General features: G+C 39.1%; 1 protein-coding gene across 1 annotated transcript in view; it reads right to left on the bottom strand.

Moving 5' to 3' along the window:
* LOC140914912 (DNA nucleotidylexotransferase-like) overlaps positions 1–23,706 on the bottom strand; it is a 384,775-nt gene that overhangs the window by 20,283 nt on the left and 340,786 nt on the right. Inside the window, exons 12-14 of the mRNA XM_073353929.1 lie at positions 22,122–22,224; positions 16,288–16,551; positions 13,020–13,103 (exon numbers count right to left, since the gene is read on the bottom strand). Of these exons, the coding sequence (XP_073210030.1) occupies positions 13,020–13,103; positions 16,288–16,551; positions 22,122–22,224 (451 nt within the window). The remainder of the gene's footprint in view (positions 1–13,019; positions 13,104–16,287; positions 16,552–22,121; positions 22,225–23,706) is intronic.

The following is a 23,706-nucleotide window of genomic DNA, read 5'->3' as shown; positions in this document are numbered from 1 at the left end:
GGATTGGCCGCTACCACCACCAAACTAATACTGGTTACTGGGGAAGAGCTGTTTGGATGCGTCTTTCCCCCCAAAATACTTCCCAAAACCTTGCACCCCACTTCCTGGACAAGGTTTGGTAAAAAGCCTCACCAATTTGCCTAGGTGACTACAGACCCAGACCCTTGGATCTTAAGAACAATGAACAATCCTCCCAACACTTGCACCCCCCCTTTCCTGGGAAATGTTGGATAAAAAGCCTCACCAATTTGCATAGGTGACCACAGACCCAAACCCTTGGATCTGAGAACAATGAAAAAGCATTCAGTTTTCTTACAAGAAGACTTTTAATAAAAATAGAAGTAAATAGAAATAAAGAAATCCCCCCTGTAAAATCAGGACGGTAGATATCTTACAGGGTAATTAGATTCAAAAACATAGAGAACCCCTCTAGGCAAAACCTTAAGTTACAAAAAAGATACACAGACAGAAATAGTTATTCTATTCAGCACAATTCTTTTCTCAGCCATTTAAAGAAATCATAATCTAACACATACCTAGCTAGATTACTTACTAAAAGTTCTAAGACTCCATTCCTGGTCTATCCCCGGCAGAAACCAGCATATAGACAGACACACAGACCCTTTGTTTCTCTCCCTCCTCCCAGCTTTTGAAAGTATCTTGTCTCCTCATTGGTCATTTTGGTCAGGTGCCAGCGAGGTTTCCTTAGCTTCTTAACCCTTTACAGGTGAGAGGAGCTTTCCCCTGGCAAGGACAGATTTCAAAGGGGTTTACCCTTCCCTTTATATTTATGACAAAAGCAATTATAGAAAAGTGCCTCCCAACTTTCCATGAAGTGCAAGTTTTAACAGCACTTTCTGCAAGTCATTATTGTTATAAAATGGTGGTTAAAACTTTGTAACAATTGGCTAAATCCTCCTCTTCAGGTGTGACTGTAACAAATATCTTCATAATCAGAGCCTTCTGCAGTGAAGTAAATGACTCATTCCTTTATCAAACCATAGATATGTTGGCAATAACAGAAAAAAACCCTGAATTAAAAATAAAGCTCGGTAAAATGATCATCAAAGAAAACTAGACAATGCTGTCATTCATAGTAAATATCAGTTAATCTTATTCAGCAATTACCTCCCATGGTAGAAAAACTGGAATTAATAAAATGGAAAGCAGAGCTCTAAGAAATAGAGTTGGCTGGGAACTTTTCAAATAATTTTTTTTAAATAAAAAATGTTGATTTGTCTGACCCAAATCTTTTCACAGAAACACAGAGTTTTCAGAAAAACTTTAGTCAGGAAGGTTTTTCAGATCCAGGATGGACGATTTGGTCAATACCAGAGACCCACCCTAGAATAGCCAATAGCCCAGTGGCTAGGGCACTCACCCAGGTTCTGGGAAACACAGCTTCGATTCCTTGGTTTGTATTAGGCAGAACGGGTTTCCCACATCTCAAGTGAGTGCTCTAACCACTGGACTATTAACTGTTCTGAAATATTTATCTTGCCCTCTCATTTTTTCATGAAAAGTTTCAAAAGGTGTCAGTTTTGTTCTGCCCTGGAATGAAAACAAATATCGAAAGCTCAAAATGTTTTATGAAACACTAATTCTGGTTTTCTGGCCAGCCCTACTAAGGACCAGAGTTTGCCATCCTTACTCACCCTGAGTAGTACAATACCATACTCCACTAATAGTTAGTGAGACTACCTTCACAGTAAGATATTACTTAGTGAGAAAAATGTGCCAAGATCAGGCCCTAAACGATTATTAAATGTGAGTTTCCATTAACAAACATCTTTCATTCTGAAGCTTACATAACTTTATGAATAATGAGGCCATCATGAGTACACACAATTCCATGATAATTATAGACTATAACTATCACAGTACTAATTGTGTTATGTGAAGTATTTCATTAAGTGCAATAGTAATACCCCACAGCACTGTGCATGTGCTGTGCATTCTCTCTTTGATAATATAACAACTTTCATTGGCAAATCACCAGAAGTGCCTTTGACATTACATTATGCTAGGAATGTAAATTTCATGTTTAACTAATATTTTTGTAGTAATATTCATATCACTGTGCCTGTTTAAATAAGAACTAATCTATTTCTAATCTAGCTACAAATAAGATGACAAATAAGTCAGAGGGGAACAATGACTCTTTGAAATGACATTATAACAAACCATGATTGAAAAAGCAGTATTGCAAGCATTATCCATTGACTCAATGCCCACAGGCAAAATCATGCGTAATGGTATTGATGCAAAATTCTGCAGTGGAAGTTATTCTCATAATTCTAGGCATGAATAAATTTTGAAAGTCAGAGAAACCAGTATGATAAATTCTCATTTCATTTTTACCATTAGACATGTCCTCTACTCTTAATCAGAAATTAAACTAAAGCTGAAAGTTTTTGTCCAGGGCTATAGTAACATATTTGTTACTATTAAATCTCTGAATAATCACAGGAAGTAGTTTCACTGTGTAAAATAGATTAATCATGCTAATATTGGAACGTACTAGGTACTTGTCCTGTTACTGTATCTTAAAACCCAGATTAACAAAACATCTGCAGGCCTCAGGTGTCAGCTCTCCTCCCCTTCAATATGTGTGCACACAGTACATATTATTTGTGCCTACATATAGTATTATGTACTTGTAGTGAAAGAGAAATAAAGACTGAATACCAGTTTAAAAGACTGTTGAACACTCTTGGCATTTAACATTTGAAAAATAATATACCAAGAGTAAATTAATACTATTCATGGAATTTGCATGAAATTTTGTTTGAAAACAATCAAGTGTTATGTATTGAATAAAAAAAAATCCTGCATAAAATCAAAATATTGATGCCATATATAAAGCTAGTTTTAACATAAGGAACAAAAATTAATGTTCACCTCTTCGTGCTTTTACAATTAAAAATGCTGTATGACAAATGCAGAAAGCCAATTATGAATTAGCACCTGGAGGAGGAGAACTTTTTAAAGTTTTATTTGTGGGTATACAAAGAGGAAGGGGAACTTGTAAATTTTCAGCAGACACTCATGGGTAAGTTTTAGCTTGTTGAATAAGGAACTGTTATACAGGAGGAATACAATTTCCATTAAAAATATCAGGACTTGTGCACTTACATCCCCATATAGTTCTCTGACAATCTATTCTTTGTCACAAAGGCACAGAAATTTATATTAAGGATTAGTTGGTCTTTCAATTTTGTTTTATTTTTGTTTTGCTTGAAGAACATAATATTTACAGTAGCCCCACTTTGTCAAATACTGTTAGGCTGACCTGTTTGTTTTAATAAAGTCTCCTCTGAATGACTAACAAGAGAAAGCTATGTGGATGTCTGGATTTTATGCATTATAGCTCTGCTCAGTTTATATTATTATACATTTAAGTAAACATACAAATTATCAAGTAATAATTGAAGTGGGGAACCACAAAATTAGCACTAGAAGTTAGCATTAGTAATGAAAAATAGTCAAAATGTTTGGGATGAGCAGATATTTACACAACTTGAAAGCTATTTCCTTTCAGTATTAACCCAGGATTCATTGTGCTATTCAGAAAATACACCAAGCAAAGGAGACCAGGGTTAAGTTTCACATTTGTATTTTGTGTTGGACATGCAATCAGTTGTTTGTTATAAAGGGATAAATGCCTAAATGTTTACACAATAACTTGATTAGTTTTGTATGCAAGTGGATTTACAAATTGGCTTTATAAATGTGACTCATCACATGTGATCTACTAGACATTTAAACTAACAGAGAACATTGTTTAAATGGCACTTATATGGTAGAAAATGCATGATCTTTTTTTATCTACCAGTAAGAAAAAAATCAGATGTTAGTTCTTAATTTCTAAAACATACCAGATGCAAAGAAAAACTAATCCCCGGAGTCACATGTGTAATTGCTATTTTGCCAAAAGAAATAAAAGAATTGGAAGCAGTTAGTAAATGAAAGTATGTGCATTTGTTTACAATGATTCAGTGTTCAATTGTAGCAATGACTATGTGAACAACACTGATCACATTGGAAATCAATATAAACGCTGGATCTTTATGTTTACTTTATCTTTAATCCAGTCATTATTGCAAACATCTAAAGCAAATTTTGCAGCTGCAGCATGTTTAATTCATCAGGATGTTCTCCAGGCTGACTGTCTCACGGTTATATCCTCATAATTTTAACATAGCATCTGCCAACATAAAACTAACATCCAGTTTTTAAAGAATCTGTTTAACTCTGCAAGTAAACTACTGCAGACATTCCCTATAATAAAAGATGGCATGAAACAAACATTCTCAGATGCTGCACCAAGAAAACAGACTTTAAAGTATAGCTGTTTAACATTATAGCTACACACACATATATGAATGCTGTATATATTTATGTAATAAAATGAATATAGAGTAGCGTAATCATCTTCTGAGCTCTTTCCAACGATACATGTGATTAAGGTTACTTGGCATCTTGCCAGAGAACAAATATAGCTAATGTATCCTGTGTTTTCCGGAAATACAGGGATACTATGGCATCAATTTACGCATTTAAAAAAAAAACCCAGTATACAACCTGCTCAATATTCCCAAATCATTCAGACTGGCGTTTCTTTTCCTATCACTGAGCAAAACTTTCCTCTCAGTTACACACTGCATCTTCCTTGGAAGTTTCCAAAAGGTCTCCTTAATTTTCCCCAAATGTAGTGATAGGCAGATATATTGAAAAAGGAAAGAAGAGATTTGGGATGAAATCCTGGCCCCAGTTGAAGTCAATGACAAAACTCCCATTGACTTCAAATGGGACAGTATTTTACCCCACTAAATATAAACCCAGAGGGAAAAATATATCTTCTCACCCACTTTGTCTCAAGTAATCATGACATCCAAAGAAACAAATACAGGAGGAGAAAAGCAGAAAAGGGGAAATATTTGCACTGGGAATTTGGCTTCAGAAAGTAGAAAGAAAGTAACTAGAAATGCTCCTGACAGCCTTCTGTCATGTTCACCAGCTGCAAAAGGTTGAGGTTCATCAGATATCATGCCAGGAACATACTATTACTTTCTACTATGCTGCGTTTTTCATTCTTGCCTTTCACATAAACCTTTTCTAACAAGCAGACTGAAAAGCATGAAGATTTAATACTAAGATATATTTTAAAAATTCAGTTGGACAAAGTTCTGTAGTCAACAATATTGCCCTCCACTCTACAGCAGGCACACAACAGTATCCAGACCTCCATTCCTTAACCATAATATGGACAGTTTGGGAATCAGCAACAATGTGAGATGAAATGTTACAGCTTTCCATTGGCAAACTTTTAGCATGCATGGCTATTACAAGGCTATTATTTCTCTCCTAAGTTTTATTCTTAAAGGGGAAATAATTTTAATAGTTTTTCCACAAATTCCAAGGCTGATTAAAGTCACCTGCAAAAGTTAAGAAGAGCTCACTTGCAGGATTAGGCCAATAATTTGCATCAGTCACTACTATCTGACAATGCAGTGGTCACATATGGTGCTCATGTTTTTAGAATTTTTACTACTAGAGGAACACTACTTTCTATCTTATACTACATCCATTTTATTTAGATGGATTATACCAACCACATAACTGTTTGCGGTTTCTATAAATTCTTAGGGAGAGGACTAAAATGAAGAGAGATTGTCTAAGCCTTATTCAAGAAAGCAATTAAGCACTTTCCTGAATAGGGATACATTCTGAAATTGGGGTTTTCATGAATAAAGATATGTGCAACATTCATAGCAGTTACTGCATGTACTATCTTGGCAATTTGGAAGAAAAGAGCCCACATTCCCCTCTTTCATATTTATATTAGTTTGCCCCTTAGCTACAAATCATTCCTACTGCGGATAGTTCTCACTGAGGATGCTTAGCATTCAACATCTCATTGGATTGGGCCCCATGAAAGAGTTCTCAGGACATCTTATGAATTTGCTATTCATGGTAGTTATGTACACCTCCTCCTACTTATTCAGAAACTAATAACATTTTATGTAATTCAGAATCACACAATAGTTCTTAAATACAAAAAACTGTCATCAATTGTATCTAGTACTCTGCGTAGAATGTCATTTCTCCCCCAATATTTCTTTAACAATAGAAATCATTAAGGCTGCTATTCCACATCTTAAATTTTCACAGGGCATAAAACTAATAACTGCTTTCTACTTCAGTGACATTTTTTAAAAACAGCTCTGAGCTTGGAAAAAAAACCTCTACAATGTTAGCTACAGAAACATTAATATGATAATTTAATCTGTTTATTGTACACTATATATTAAGAATCCATCTTCTCTCTTACAAAAAAAGGATTTCTAATTATTTACAATATTATAGTCCACTTTATCTAATTGCAGAAAGTAATGAATGGATTTATAGGTGATAGTCTGAGAAGTCATTTTGACAATATTGGGAAGCATTTGAATCAAAATGTAAATGCTACAGGGTGAATCCAGTCCTCAGCACCCAGCTTGAGGATATTGGCTGGGTGCTGAGGATCACTGTGTGTGGAGGGGAGGAATCCTTCTCCGCTAACCAGATCACAATGCGTCAGCAGAGCTGTTCAACACAAGTTACTCCAGCCCTAGCATGCTCTGTCTATGAGGCAGGAGGAAAGGGCTGGAGAATCCATGCATCAGTGAATCCTCTTGCCCCATCCCTTGGTCTCATTCTGCACAAATGGTACATGCCCCTCAGCCACTGTGACACAGGTGGCCTTTGTGGAGCTGGACTATGCACTGCAGAGTGGATGCATTACTCCTGTCCCCCAAATCCTACACCTTATGCAGTGGAATGGCATCAGTTACACTTCTAAGGATCCCTCTTCAGCTTTGGATGTTGGGATACAATCAGGGCCGGATTTCCAGTTAGGTACAATAGGCACATGCCTAGGTGCACCAGCATTCTAGGGGCACCAAAAAGTTAAGTGGGTTAAAAGTTAAAAAAAATTACAGTAGAACCTCAGAGTTCAGGACACCTTGGGAATGGAGGTTGTCCATAACTCTGAAATGTTCTGTAACTCTGAAGAAACTGGTGCTAAAGCCCTGAGCCCCAGCACTCCCTGTGGGGATGAAAACTGGGAGCAAAGCCACAGGGCTGAGGCCCAGCGCTCCTCCTGCCCCTCTAGCTAAACCCCTGAGCCCCAGTGCTCCTGAGGTCAGAAGCCCGGAGCCTTGACCCCACCCCACCCCCATCCTGTGGCTGCACACCCAACTCCCCATGGCTGAAGCCCTGAGCCTCAGGGCAATACAGTATTTGGGGTTGTTTTTGTCTGTTTCTTTGTCTGCAGTGCTGCCTGATCGAGGACTTCTGGTTCCACAAAGTGTCCCCTTGACCAGGAAGTCTAACGCTGATGTTCATATCTTTGAAGTTCTACTGTATTTAAATAATCATTTATATTTCTTTTTGTTTCATTGTTTATGGAAAACACGAAGGTCAGCTGTAGGTGGGGAGGGGAATCTGGAAGATTCTGTGCTTGGGGTGCATAAGGTGTAAATCTGGCCCTGGGCACAATTTGTTTCTAGTACCTACCTCCACAGAAGGACGTGGAATATGGTTTCCATTAGCTGAACTTTACAGGGAAGAGATCATTGGAATGTAATTCCACATTACACCCAGAGTGAAGAAAATGTTGGGGGACAATCTATGTTTGATATGTGGCCCGCCATTACCATAGCAACTCGGAATCTTAAATAGAGTTATTAGAGCTGGCTGGAAAATTTGACAAAACAGTTTTTTTATAAGTCATGTATCTTCTTTCCTCTTTATGTTGCTCTTTTTAAGAGTTAATCCAGTCTAGAGATTGATCAGAAGACTGGTGACACAACCTATTAATTACAGTTAATTAAGATGAACCCTAAGAGTGGTTTGACTGTTCCCCACCTGGGATTGCTGCCTGCAGTGCCACACACCTGACGCACATGCATGATCTTCTGTTTGCCTACTCATCCCAATCTGTCAGCGTGGCGTTGTGCCCACTTACAAATTGATTAGACATAGGACACGTGTACAGAGCAATGATTCATTTAGTGCAGAATGAAAGCAGGAGAAAGTAAAGTTGATCTCCGGAGATTTTGCCAGGCTGCATATGAAAGCCCTCCCCACCTGTCAACAACTGTTCTCTCTTTGCTTTCTTTGCTGACCAGCATAGTAGCATTATCTGCAAAATCTTCCACATATGGGCACGAGGTTGTAAATTGTTTTGCTGTGCATTTCTGGTGATGTTTCCAAAGTTTATGACACAGTCCTTAGGGCTCAAAAAAGTAATACACATGGCATCCTTTTTTTCAGCAGAAGAGCATCCTTTGCACAAATTTTCTTGTTGATTGTGCCTAAACCTATAAGCCTTTCTGTAAATACTTAAGATTTTCTATACTATATTTCCTTCACATAAGAATGAAAACAGGATTGCCTACAGGTAAAGTAACTATCTGTGGCCACATACATACACAGGCTATTTCCACACTACAAGCTAGGCGTGTGATTCCCCCGCTCACGTACACCTACTTGCCATAGCTTGATGAGAGCTAGCATGACTATAAATAGCACTGTAGCTGTGGTAACACGGGTAGGGGCAGCAGAGGCACGGCTGAGACATATCAAGTACTTGTCCACTGGCTTTATGTGGGTTTACACTTGGCCCGGCTTAGCTCCACTAGTGCTACACATGCTACTGCGGCTACACGGCTATTTATATGCATGCTCGCCCTCATCGAGCTACTGCAAGCACGTGTACATGAGCAGGGGAAATCACACCTCTAGCTGTAGCCACAGCCATGAGTACAAACATATATCAGATACTAATAACAGAAATGTGTCATCATCTAAAACAATCATACACGTCAGCCAAGAGTAGAAACAATGGGGAAGGCCCTTGCACCCCAATGATCACATGATAAGGCAGTACACAGAGTAAGCTACTTAGTGGAAGAAGCAGAAGCAGGGTGAAACAAGTCCTTGAACTGGTTTAAAAACACACATAAGGAGGCTTTAAATTGGATCTTAAAATGAAGGGGGAGTTAGTGGAGTAGCATTATATCACACAATAGTCTGACAAGTGTGAATTGTGGATTTTAGAACCAGCTACCATAAGGGGAAAAGGGACAGGAAAAGACTCTGGAGCATTAAATATACAAGAAAAATATATTTTTACTTGTAGGTCCTAGCAAAACTGAAATAAGTTATAAAAAGTTCCTATAGCAACTTCATAATAATGTAGCTCCCAACTAGTGTAAATGCTCCCAGAGTTAGAACAAGACTTTGTCCAGATTCAACAAAATCTTCTAAGCTGGTGCGGCTCTCTGCCAGGTGTCCAGGCTCAACTCAGTCTTTCAAGGATAGAGTAGGCCCTTGTTTAGGCCAGGCTTCCAAGCTAACTTTAATCCCAGGCTGACTAAGTCTTCAAAAACTGGAGCAGTCCTCTAACTAAACTAAACTCCCAGGCCAGACCAATTCTTCCAAAGCTGAGGCAAGCATTATAGCTCTTCAACCCTGCTCCCACTAAACTCCAGCCAATCAACACTCATTTTCAGTGACAGCAGTGGTATTATTATTATATATGAGAAGGTAGACAGCAGCCTTGTGCTCATGCTGGAGTCTACAGAACTGAGCCTTTATGAGATGCAGAAGTCAAGGTGAATGGAAATGAAGGCATGGAAGAGAATTACCAAGAGAAATAAAGCCAAAGCAGTATTGTTAAGGTGACAGAGACATGAGATAAACAAGGAGGTAGAGATTTGAAGATATGAAAGATATGAGGAGGAGAAAGAATTGAGTGTTATAGATAATACTAGAGTTATAGACATCGGAGGCAATGAAGTTAGGACTCCAGCAGAGAGAGAAGATGGAGCTGTTCTTGAGGATGGCCCTTTTGTCCAAGAGAAGCATTTCTTAGAGTATGTCTACAGTGGACCTAGAGGTGTAATTTCCAGCTCAAGCAGACATCCCTGAACTAGCTCTGATTGAGCTAACACCAAGGGTTCTGGAACTAAGGGTGGTGGGGGTGTGGCAGCACCCTCTGGCTTGAAGTGGTTTCCATCATACACAGGGTTTACAGTTTTGTTCAGTGGCTTTCAGCATCCCCACTATACAATTTGTTCCAACACCACTGGCTAATACACTAAAAATAGCATTGTAGCCACAGCTTGACAGGCAGCAGGACAGCCTACCTGCCCTATCACATTTTGGTTTGCCCATTCAGGGTACTTGTGCTCAGCCATACCTGTGTCAGATTACCTACTTTCCCTCCTCCACAAACTGGTTCTGAGAAACAGGCCAATTTCTTTAAAAAGGGCTGAGGAAAGTCACTTTGAGAGGGGAACCCCAGAAAGCTGTCAGGGTTCTGTGGAGGACCCTGAGCAAGGATCTGCAGCAGACTGAGAGGGGGCTCCAGAAAAGGAGCCCAGGAGTCAGGGCTCTATCCCAGAGCCACAGATAGACTGAAAAATAATCCCTAAGGGATTGGAAACTGAGCCCCAAAGTTGAGCTGAAGTGCAGCAAAAGCATTTTTGGTTTTATTTGGACTTTTGTGACCACTAAAGGGGATTGAACTCAGAGTGCTGCAGCTGCAGATTCCATGTAAATCTCCAGGTGAGACAAAACCCAGGTGAGGGGAAGTTGAGGCAGGGAGCTCCCACAATGCCACACTCACTCAGTCAGAAGGGGGCTTGCAGATGCCCATTATTTAAAAAATAAAAAGTCCATTTTCTACAACAGCTACTTTCATATTCATTGCCACTTAAACATAAAGGTTTGTTGGCATGCCCCAGGTACATATGTAGGATTTCAGACGGGATTGTACTCAGCATGGATAGCCTGACCTGCCACTCACGCAGCCTCAGCTACACTGCTATTTTTAGCACATTAGCTCAATAAGAACTAGCACAGGTATGTCTACCCGAACTGGAAATTACACTTCCAGTTCCACTGTAGACATACCCATAGATCAAAAATAGCACCAAGCTATAGAAACATGAGATAAAATTACGCGTTTACCAGATCAGTACATTAAAGATATCAAAAAGGTATATAGAAAAGCATCTGCAATTTAACAAGGAAGTTAAAGGTTAAAGGTGAAGCTATGATGGCAGAGAGAAGATAAGCAGAAAAGACATCAGTCATAGGCATACAGGACTTTACAACTGACGCACCTATCTGTAGGGGTGGTTTTAAGTAAGCACAGCATTGCCAGTGCCAGTCACCCATTTTGCTGGAGAATGCAAAAATCCAACAATACCACATTTTACCAAGCTCATTTCAACCTAAACTGTTATCGGCCCAGTTTATAACTGTGTGTACAATTTGTAACTCACGCAGCAACAGTAGATATATTGTAAGACTTTGAGCATATGTTATATCTTGTCCTCCTTGGTTGTGCGCCAAAGAAACTCTTGCTTCCCTCAGGATGACAATGGAACCTCAACATTGTAAGCTCAATTCTCCACTAGTGTAAATTGCTGTCGCTCCAGAAATCAAAGTGGAGTATAGAAGTCAATGAAGTTAAGTCCATTTAGGATCTGTCCCTATATATGGTTTAATTGGGGGATTTGAATATTCGCTCATCTTCTTTCTAGGCTAGCATTTTAAAATCTTCTTCCCTTCCATAGCTTTTTTTCCCTGATCCTACAGAGGAGGGTTGTCAGTAAAGTTGCATGGAATTCTCATTTTTCAATTTGGGAATCTCTCATATCTACGAAAGATTAATGAAACGCCACCAAAAAATTTGCAGAACTCAAAAAATACAGTAATTTTATAATTATACGCTATCTCCCAATAGACATATACAATGATTCCTAGATTATGTACATGCATACACTTGAAAAATCAAGGCTGAGGAATAATTTCACAGTGTAACTTTGTAATAAATCCCCGGAGGAAATATCTCTACTTTTTGTTCCCATCTGCAAAGCTATGTAATTGATTCACAACTGGTGTGTTAATGCTGCCTTTTCCTGTCAAAGTCTCTTTGGAAATATATTAAAGTATCCTGGGTTCTCCCCTGACATAACCCCTTGATATTGAAAAATAGGATTCTTTGACATGCATCACATTTCAGGCAATGGGCCACAATAAAACCTCCAGTGCTAAAGTGATCATGAATATTCATATACAAAAAATAAAAAGCAGCAATCTAACAGTATGCAGAATAGTGTGGGAAAGTACTGCCTTTTATAACAAAAATGATTCAAATGGTCTCAGTCTCTTCTAAGCACTCTTGTGTTTAATTAGAAATCACAGTATATTTGCTACAGGGTATATTTGCAATATTGTATGAGTTTTAAAAAAATCATAGGCAAGTGTTTTCAAAGAAAGGGATTTTGTTGGTTTGATGTTGATCAAAAATAGAGAGATGCATAATTAGCTTGACTCTGCATGGTCCTTCTACCCTCTCCATCCCACACACACACTACATGCAGAACAATCAGAAGAAATTATTTTTATTCTGGTCTACGCTGTGTCTGCTTTGTGTCACAGCACTGTTGGAAAGTGGCACTGAACCTGAGAGCTCCTCCACTGGAGTAGAGCAGCTATTATAGTGACTTTGGCTCCAGACATCCACTTTGATCCATATTAGAGGGGCATAGCAGGGAAGAGGAGGTATTGCTCGGGGCCTCCACTGTGATCCTTAGCTGATATATGTGCTTTTGGGGGCATAGAGAAGCCTGTACAAGTTAAAGCAGCTTTAAGGCTGCTCTAACTTGTGACAGGAGAGTGGCCCAGGATCAGTAAAATGCAAATGTGCTTAAAGCCACCTTTGAATATCCCGCAATCTTGAACTGAGCCATGCACAATTTGGCCATAGCCAAGGAACCTTTATGTTTAAGTGGCAATGAATAAGAAAGAAGGTTTTGTGGAAAGGGGACTTTTTATTCTTCTAATAATGGGTATATGCAAGCTGAAATACTCTGCACTTGGGTAGCACAAACAAACTGAAGATATATCCTTATCAACTATCACACTGTAGCTTCATTTCAAAGAGCAAACTGTACCTTTGTCTTATCATATAAAGCATGGTTATCCAACATCATCTTCCTTTCATGAGTGGCATATCTTCGTAGGTCACGCTCAAATTGCTGTACAATACACAACAAGTTACACACTACTATACCAAACCAAATTGAGTACTCACTTTGTTGCTTAATATGTATAAGCATTAGAATACCAATCAAATTATAAATGAATGGATTTTAAAAAGGCATGATTAACAACCATCTTCTGCTAAGAGACATATTCTAGACAGCTTCAGTACAGCTAAACAAGACCTTCATAAAATGAATGTTTTCAGAGGCTGCACAAAGACTTATATTCTCACCAACTGAAGCACCAGGTAAGTTAGATCCATTTAAAACTACTTTAAAAATGTGTGTGTATGAAAAAGCCTACTCACCATTTATAAGGAAGTTTGTCAGGTCAATGTTATTGTACATATAACATGCAGAAATATGAACTGGCATTCATTTGTACATTACCAGTTTCATTTAATGGATCTAACTTAAGTCTCATGGTAGTCCCATAATGAATGAACACTCACAGGGATATTATTTTGACATACAATACTACATCATATTAACTTTGCCTGATACTAGTTACCTTACTGATGGTATAGCATTGTAACAAGAAATAGTTTAAATTAAGCATATACAGGACTCCCACAGTTTGTTTGCTAATCACCCCATTTTTCTAAATCAGGGGTGGCCAACCTGTGGCTCTGGAGGCACATGCAGCTCTTCCGAAGTTAATATGCCAACTTTCCAGTGTGCTGGGGGGTGCTCACTGCTCAACCCCTGGCTCTGCCACAGGCCCTGCCCCCACTTCACCCCTTCCTGCCCCCTCCCCTGAGTCTGCAGTGACCTTGCTTCTCCCCCCTCCTCCGCAAAGCCTCCTACACGCCACAAAACAGCTGATCAGGAGGTGTGGGGAGAGGGGGAGGCGCTGATCGGCTGAGCTGCCGGGAGGTGGGAGGCGCTGGGAGTGGGGGAGGGGGGAGCTGCTGACGTAGTACTGTGGCTCTTTGGCAATGTACATTGGTAAATTCTGGCTCCTTCTCAGGCTCCGGTTGGCCACCCCTGTTCTAAATCAAGAAAGGTTTGGTTATTTTAGGCTTTCAGTCATGTAGAAACACTTAGATAGCACTGGGTACCTGCCTAAGGGCGTACATGGTGATTGACAAAGGCACAAATTTGGTGCAATGTGGTGTAGGAGTGATCCCTGGGGAGGGAGGGGAAGAGACCCCTTCCACATGGCAAATACTCCCAGAGTAGGAGGGAGTCTGAGTCTGCAGGACCTGACAAGTTCAGAAAAACAAGGTTAAGGGGTGACTTGATTACAGTCTATAAGTATTTACATGGGGGACAAATAGTTAATAATGAGCTTTTCAGTTAAGTAGAGAAAGGTATAACATGATCCAATGGCTAGAAGTTTAAGCAAGACAAATTCAGACTGGAAATGATGCATACATTTTTAACAGACAGGGTAATTAACCACTGGAACAATTTACCAAGGGTCATGGTGGATTCTCCATCACTTACAATTCTTAAATAAAGTCATCTTTTTTTTTTTTTTTAAGATCTGCTCTAGGAATTATTTTGGGGACGTTCTATGTCCTGTCTTATACTGGAGGTCAGACTATTTAATCACACTGGTTCCTTCTGGCCCTGGAATCTATGAAATACAATCTATGAACCCAAAGAGAGGGTTAATTTAAGATCTCAAAGATTGCATAAAGGGAGTTAAGAGATTAGAAATAGGATTTACAAGTAGGCAAGGGAAATAACTTGATGTTTCAATTGCCTTTTCTGAAAAGGTTTGTAAAATGATTAACTGAAGGGGAATCCATCAGTCAGTCTTCTCTTTCTTTACTAAAGAACTGAATTTCTTTTTATGTTTTACATAGGAGCAAAATAGGCTTTTGAGTTAAAAATGTTGACCATGGAAGGGAAAAGTAGGTATTTTCTATGGTAAAATAATCTCTGCATTGAATTTCTACTAGACAGAAGTAAGTTAGCACAGCACATCTCACTACAGAATTCCTGAACACTCTTAACCCTGCTTAGCATTTCCTGCATGGACACAGCTACAGAAGTAAAACTGATATAATATAATGGTGAATTGGGGCCATTGAACCAGACTGCCTCCTGTGTTACAGCCCTTTTTCACTGTTGTCATCCATAGGAGCCATAATGGGGTCACAAAAGCCCAGCACATAATTCATCTGTCAGAGGGAAACTCCTTGCTGATACAAGTGTACTACAGCTGGCTCCTGTACTAGTGCGTCTCCAGTACTGGCCTGGCAAAAGAGGTGTAATGGGAGGGAGGCCAGGGCCTGTCAGAGATAGGGAGGGGTTGGGGAGCAGTGGAGCTTCATTTGAGGACCATTAAGAACCTTATATCAGTGGCACTTAGAGAAGTCCAATAGCTGCTCTAAATCATGTAGAGGCTGAGGCCAGCCCTGCAAATTGATTTTATACGCAGCTCCCTGATATGTCTCCCCATCCCCACATCCTGAATAGGGCTATTTACGCTCATATAAGTGGCATCAGAGGTCAGTGATGTAGAGCAGAGTTAGTCAAATGCTCTCCAATGGAACACTTTTCCATCAGAAAATGACACTGTGTTGGAATGTGTTGATTTTGGCAAAATTTCATTAAAAAAAGTCTAAATGAAATATTTGGAAACCTTTTTAGAATGTAACATTTTGATTTTTAGTTTTGAAATTGACTTTCATTTTGAAATTTATATTGATTTTATTTCATTATTTTTGTATTTTTTAATATTATACCGATTATACCACCAATTACAGTACCAGCTACCAATTAGCAAAGTAACTATCAATCACAAGATCAACGACCAGTACCAATATTATTTTATTTTAAAGTTATAAAATACTTAAACCCTAAAGTCTTTGCCACCTGGGGAATTTCCCTTTGTCCAGATGGCCAGCTAAACCCTTTGTAGTGCTGCAGTGGCAGAAGGGGTTGTAGGTGCACCAAAGATTGGGCTTATGATTCCTAGAAATTAAACTTCATGGAAAATAGATGTTAACTCTTTTAGCAGACAAATATATAAATGCCAGTGATGCCTCTGTCACCATAAGCTAGGATAATGGGTTGCTTAATGACAGGGTTAAGAAGAAGATAATAGAAAAATATGAAGAAAGGAACATTTTTATAAGTAAACCAACCGTGAATAGTCCAGCAACAACAAAAATAGGTTAGTAGCTCAAAGAAAAAAAAAATGTAGGCTCTTGAAGTTACTTACCCTGGAGCCAGTCCAACCTAACAGAGCATATGCATATTGTTCAAAGGGGCTTACAACCAGATCCACACGGATTGCCTTCCAGTCTTTGACTTCTGCCTTATCAGATTCTTCTGATGTATCACAGCTGCTGGTGTCCACTCTTTGCTGATGTAATTTTAAAATTGCAAAGCATTTCTGGAAGTGATCAAAAGCATCAACTTTTCTGCTTGGTAATTTTGCCTGCTCAAGTGTTGATTCAATGAGATCATAGTATAAAAGCAAGCCCTAAAAAAGAAAGCACTGCTTACTGTCTTTGATTTTGCTAGAAATTCAGAATTTCCAGATAGATAGTCTTACATAAACTCACACCTATATAGTTGTTACAGCTATCATGGTACTGTACACCAGAGACCAAATCCCAGCATATTGACAACATGAAGCCCAGCAGACCAACTCTTATTGACTGGGATGCGTAGCTGTTGGGGAGTTGTTAGCAGATCATGAGAGGGAGATCATCAGAGACAGGCATGCCTCTGATCAGGAGGCAATGTCTGCTACTGTGCTCCCCCCAACCCAAACATTTTGGAGTTGATGTCAGGTAGTCACTCCTAGGTGGGGATTGTTGGTGCATACCCCCATAGGTCTTACATCTGGGAAGATTGAATAGGTCTGCATTGTCTAGGGTATAGTTCTACCTGACAAATTCCAAACAGAGCTGTCAGTTTAGGAGATGGACAGTGCCCATACCTGTCAGGGTTTTCAGAAAGGAGATGGCGCAAGACCTATAGACTATAACAATGCACTATACACATCAGGTCATCTTTAACTATCAGGACCAGCTACCAGTAATTCCATTTTCTGAGACACTTTCCACAACCTGAAAACACTCAGACACATGCCCAGAATTCTTGGCACTAGTTTGGTTTTTAAGTTGTTTTGTCCTGTGATCATTCCATATCCCCCATTTCATCATCATTTTCTTTCTAGCAGTGACCTCCATTGCCATATTTTTTCATTTAGTTTTAATTTCCATTCATTCCTATTTATTATCCATCATAGTTAGTTTATTTGCTAGGGTTTCAACCTTGCTTTCTAGGTTCTGAAATGCGAGTTCTAACCTTTATCCTATTGATTTTCTTGGGAAGAACTTCCAGTAGCTCTCTAATAGAGAGCTCCCAAGCTGTTTTGAAAGACGGAAAATGTCCTGTGAGTACAGCTACTGCCTGTAATTTAAGGGAGGGATGTTTCTTGTCTGATCTTCTGCTCCCTATTTTCATGTTAGGCATTTCAAGAAAACATTTCTTAGCTCACTTTGGTTTCCATCATGCAATTGTAGAGCTGTAATTCAGTATTGGAGCTCTGCTATGGAGCACCCTGGCCTTTTCCCTTGTTGATTGGGCTAAGTCCTCCAGTGACTATATAGTAAGTATCCACAGGTAGTGTTGGGTAGTGTAAGTGTGACTACGAGGCTATTTCAGGATTATACATCTATAGATTTATTGCTTTTCCATAGTTAAATGGCTTGGCAATTTGTAAGAGTTAAAAGGAAGAAAATGTAAAGACATACCATGTTGCAAATAGCTACTTTAGCATAAATAAAATGGGGAATTAGACAACAAATTATACAAGTGCTGACTTCAGCGAGCAGCTGAAATCTGATTTAAAAGCCAGAATGCCACTTTTAAATAGGAATCAAGGCCCAGAATAAATCCACTGGGATAATGTTGCCGATTAACTTAATTTGATTATGTGCTGGACATTGCCATTGCTCCATAAACTGCAGCTGAAACAGCACTTCTCTAGGTTCAAACAAACTAACAAAAAAAAAAGACTGTTAAAGAGTGCAGTCAGCCACGAAGATCTAGTAGAGCTCTGGATATTGCTGGTTTAAAACAGCATATTTACATTACACCATGTAAATTAGTGCATCTGCAGCTTTCTGCGAACACCAGTTCTTTGACCTACATTCTGTATATTTCTTTAGCCCTTATTTACAGGTTTAGATTTTTAAATGAAGATTAACATAGACATTTTATCACACAGATTTCCAGCACTGTCAAAACCAAGTGAGGATTTTGTGGAAGGTTGGAGTTTGAGGACAAGTAGAACAATTTTCCTACTTAAAAAAAAAAAAAAGTGTGGTTTTTTTTTTAAACAGGTTGAATTTTGGCACTTCAAAAGAAGTGCTCATTTTGGAGTAAATGCATGATCACATTCAGGATGGCAGAAGTTTGGGACAATAATAAATTTATCACTTCTGTAGATTAATTTTAAGTAGGGCTTAATTGCCAGGATACAGCGATCACAGGTAATAAATGTGCTGCTGCCCTTTTAAATCAGATCTGCATAGAACTGCCTCCAGTACCAAGCTTAGCCCTGTCATTTAGCTCCCTGCCATTCACCTCAATGAGACCTCTCCTCTCCCGTCCATTCCCCTCAATGAGGTGTGAATGTCAGAGTCTGATCTGGATCACTTAAATACTAAGACTATTCAGCACAGGCTGATTATTCTTTGTCTTTCTTTAAATAAAAACAAAAAAACAAGAAGGAATTAATGCTAAGCTGTGCTAATGCAGTGTTAAGAGTGTACAGTTAAAAATGTTAAGTGAGAGAATACAAAAGTTAAAATCCACACAGCAATATTATCTCTGCTATGTCAGGGGTATATATTTAATAACATAAAGAGAAATATATTTAGATATGCTTCTAACGAAATATAAAAATAGAAAACATTACATTGTATGCATTAAAAAGTTGTATTGACACATATGGCTAAGAAACTACTGGCCCAGAGTCTTCCAAACTGCAGCTCACAGGGGAAGTTATTTTACATGGCCTTTGAAGCACACTTACTTCATTTTTAAAGCATTACTGAACTATTAAAAGATAACTTGTCTACCGCATTGCAGCTTTTCCATTTTACCATTCCATTTTGAAGCTCAGAGGAGACATATCTTCTGTTTCTAGACCCACTTATCCGTGATGCTGATGCATCAAAGAGCAATATGGTGTTGTTGACTTACCCACTTAGTTTTTCCATCAGCTTTCAGTAGAAAGATACTCCAACACTAAACTTTTCAACTAACAAAAAGCTCCTTCTAAACTATTTAAATTAGTTTTTCCATAGTTTACAAGTTAAACATTGCCGAATCCTTCACTAAAAGCAGTTGAAAGAAAGTCAGCATCATGACCTTAGTGATGTTCTTTGATGCATCTGAGCTTTGAAGCAGTAGCACAAAAGTGGGGAAGCAGCAAGGAGGCAGACAGGTTTACTGTCAAAAAGTATAAAAGCGCTTTACAATTTAAAAAAAATAAATCTAAGGTAATAAAAAAGGCAGGAGTATAATTCCTCTTTGTTTTTGCATTTTGATTTTGTTGGCAGCCAATTTCTCCAGCATTGACAGTAGGAAGATGCATATTAGAAGTGACATAGTACTGAGTTCAAGCAGCATAAACAGCAGTGCAAGCAGCAGATTTATATACTATAAACAGGGATTCTTTGTTGCAGGGGAGGAGAAGGGGACTCTGCCTATCTCTTAAACTGATCCCCAGTATATTTAGGCTTGGCTTTTTTGCCAATTTACACCCTCCCTCCACCACCACCTCTACCTGCCATTTCCTTCATTTCTGTGCTCTCATGGCTTCTCCAACTGAAGCCTGATCCATTTATCAACCCCTTCTTCTTTCTTTACTTACCATCCTCTCTCTCTTCTCCCTGTGCTTCATCTGCCTAGTTTTAACTCTCTCTCTCTTTTTTAAACAGCTTTCTATTTTCAGTTCCCTATCTCTTAGTTTATATAGAGCAGCACAAGGTGAACTGCACTGCCTGCTTGTGTGACTGTCTGATTCCCTCGATTATAAGCATTGCTCCCACGAGAATAAGGGAGGTACCATGTGAAGTTTCCTTGGGGGGGATGAAGTGCTGTACTCCCCAGTGTGAAGACTCTTACCCCAGCTGGAGGCATGGCACATTTTTCAATCTGGCACTAGATACATAGTCCTGGAGAGCCCTCCCACGGCTCCCATTTGAAGTCTAAAGACAGCTGCCCAGAAGACAATGTACTTTGCCCTGTATAAAGTGAGTAGGGTCCCTCTGAAAGAAGCTTTAAACAAACATCAATAATAACAGGTTTCAGAGTAGCAGCCATGTTAGTCTGTATCCGCAAAAAGAAAAGGAGTACTTGTGGCACCTTAGAGACTAACAAATTTATTTGAGCATAAGCTTTCATGAGCTACAGCTCACTTCATCGGATGCATTCAATAATAACAGCACAGATCCTTAACGGATCCTCACAGATCCTCCATGGACTTCAATGGAGCTATGGCAATTTACATCTGCTGAGGATCTGTCCCAATAAGTATACTGTGCATAACTAAAGTAGAAGCCCAGGACTCAGAAGGAAGGCTTGGAATTTCTCCAGAGATTGGAAGCTGACTGGAGGAAGGGAGTTAGGGCTGTGTTGTGTACCTATAGAGAAGGATCCAGGATCTACTGAGAAAGTTGGTAGGATAGTGTTTGGTCAGCTCAAAAGGTCTGAACCACCTTCACAGATATCTGTTAGGAGGCTTTTCCAAACCACTGAATCATTTGATGTCTGTTCCTAATTAACACACTGAAAAATACATATAATTCCAGAACTAATTTAAAATTATCCTCTCTCTACCACTTGAACTGAAAGCTGATCTTACTTAGCTTCTGGGCTTTTGACAATTCACCTCACAAAGAGAGTTGTCCTTTTACGTGAAGCAAAATGATTTCCAATGTAATGCCAAGAAAAGTTACTCTGAAAGCAATATGTCCTCCAAATATAAATACTATTACATTTCATATGAAAGACAAAAAAGAATGTGCCTGACTTGTAATCAATCCCTTTGAACAGTACAGAAATTAAATTTATAGTGATATTTTTACTAGCAGTGAATGTAAGGAGAAGTAGCAGATTGATTATTCCCAAGGGACCATATTTATTGAGCTAAAATAGTTTGAGGCACCTGCACCATCTAATATTCAAATCCTTTCTGGAGAGTTAAATATTAGTATCATAAGGATTTCTAAGGCACTCATCACCTATCTCTACATCAGCTTACAGTGCTGAATCCAGTGCTGCTAACAAAATTCTTTTATATTGTGACAAAGCTCTGTCCTTGTCTCTGTGGGTCGCACATTTCCTGGCGGATTTTGCTAGCCTCAGAGGCTCACTGTGACCCTCCAAGTAACCCTTCTCTCTCTAGAGACAAGCATCACAGTCTACTGAGCCATTTTCATCATAAGCCAGCAAGGGAGAGGAGGAGAAGCTATCCTCCCTTGCACAGTCTCTGTTGTCTTCCAGTCCCAGTGATTAATCCGGGGGGGGGGGCAAAAGGGGGAGCCCAGGCCCACCCTCTACACCAGGCTCGAGCCCAGGGACCCTAATAGTATTAGCTATGGTAGCTGACCATACAATTCCCTGGGCTACTTCCCCACAGCAGCCTCCACTTCCTCAAGCTACACTTCACCCTTACCTCAGGGCCTCCTTCCTTATGCCTGATATGGTGTGTACTGCTCAGTCTCTCCAACAGCACAACTTCCTTCCACAGCTCCTGACATCCACACCCACCTGACTAACTGGGAGGCTTTTAACTAGTTTCAGCCAGTCCCTGATTGGCTTCAGGTGTCCCAATCAACCTAGCGTTCTCCCTGCCTTCTGGAAAGTTCTTAATTGGCCCCAGGTGTCTTAATTGATCTGGAGCAGCTGCCATTTAACTTATCCTGGTACCAAAGATTGGTTTAGCCTGGGTATATCTATATCCCACTACTTTTCTAAAGCCATCTGGCCTTGCCCCATCACAATATCCAAATATTATTTTCTTCATACCTGCTTTTTCCATAAGTCAATCACTTTATGTAAAACTTCTTCCTCTTGTCTTAGCCCTGGACAGGTGATCAGAAAATCGACATCATGTCCAATCTTCTTACCCCTAGCAATAATAAATAGGACAAATAAAACAGTAAAGTTCCTGTTGAATTTCAGCCTTACTTTCAAAGAGAATATTTTTGCTGCATTATAAGAAGAGTTTGCAAGATAAAATGATAGCAATGTTTCTTCAAACAATCAAAATGGAATCTATTTCTTTTATCAGACCTGTCACTGTTCTTTGTTAAGCAATAATTTACAGTATTTGATGTATTTCTTCTGTTGTTCAAACTAGATAATACAGATTCTTTTGGTAACTTGAGATGTTAAATCTCTCACCTCAAATCTTAGAAAAGAAGAAGAAAATCATAATCAGGATATAATAGTATATATTATGAATCCAGAGCAGTAGCAGCTGATAAACTTGCCAATCTAACTGCTGTAGACTCTAACATTCTTTAGATTTTGATGGAACATTTTGAATTAACAAAAAGTGTGATTACAGGTAATTGTATTCCTCCCTATTATGACAGACATAAAATATCTGTATGTAGGACATTTCTTCTATTTAAAACGTTTGTTTTGTTTTAATGTAATAGTTCAACTTTAATGGGACTACTCATATGATTGTTTACCATAGTGAATAAAGATTCTACAGTCAAGTCCCAACTCCCATGTTAATGGGTTTAACTGGAAATGTCATTTAGAGAAAAAGAATTATTTTCTTATGTGATGGTCTCTTGTCTTTCTTTACTTAAATCCAAGTGTCCAGCTTGCCCTGAACACCCTCAAGTTTGATTCATTTTGACAAGTTCGTACTATGGTGTAAATGTTAAAAGTCAACATATCAAAGTAACTCGACCTAACAGGGAGTAATAATCATGAACTAGAACCTGCTACCTCTCTCTAGGTCTTTTGGGAGGATTAACAAATTACTATTCATAAATGAGTTTTGGAGATTAAAAGAACTATACTTGAGCTAAGTAAGGGCCCAATAATGTTCCTGTTGAAGTCAATGAGCTTGACTGGTGTTAGCAGGTAAACAAGATATAATGGGGTCATCTTAGATTTTTGAAGCATTTGTGACTTATTTGAGGGTGGCGTTCACTTGTGGAGTGTAGAACCAGCATGAGGTGTTCATCCCAGTTTAAGCACTGCCACAGGGCTTGCTTGCACATCTCTGCATAGTCCCCACCTAGGCCATCTCAAAGATCTGTGATTGGGCAGGTAAGGGGACAGAAGTCATGCAACCTGTACTGGCAACAGATCTAGTGGCCCCCAAACCTGTGTATTTAGTACAGAGGAGCTGGAATCACTGTTCCAGCTCATAGCCTGTGGTAACAGAAACCAGATGGAATGCAATTTACTGCAGCCCTGACTCCTGGCCCTGTGTTGGAGGAGTAGATTTTACCTCCCCAGTCTACTGGCATTTCTTCCACAGAAAGTCTTATTACTTAAACATTATGCAAGATGAGTGAATTACACTCTTGGTGCATGGTCAATACTCTATATGTCATACAGTGTATAGTATGGAACTTCCATATAT

Source organism: Lepidochelys kempii, chromosome 7 (assembly GCF_965140265.1).
Source record: "Lepidochelys kempii isolate rLepKem1 chromosome 7, rLepKem1.hap2, whole genome shotgun sequence".
Lineage (NCBI taxonomy): Eukaryota > Metazoa > Chordata > Testudines > Cheloniidae > Lepidochelys > Lepidochelys kempii.
The sequence above is the reverse complement of the archived record's forward strand: the minus strand, read 5'-3'. Positions and strand labels throughout refer to the sequence as shown.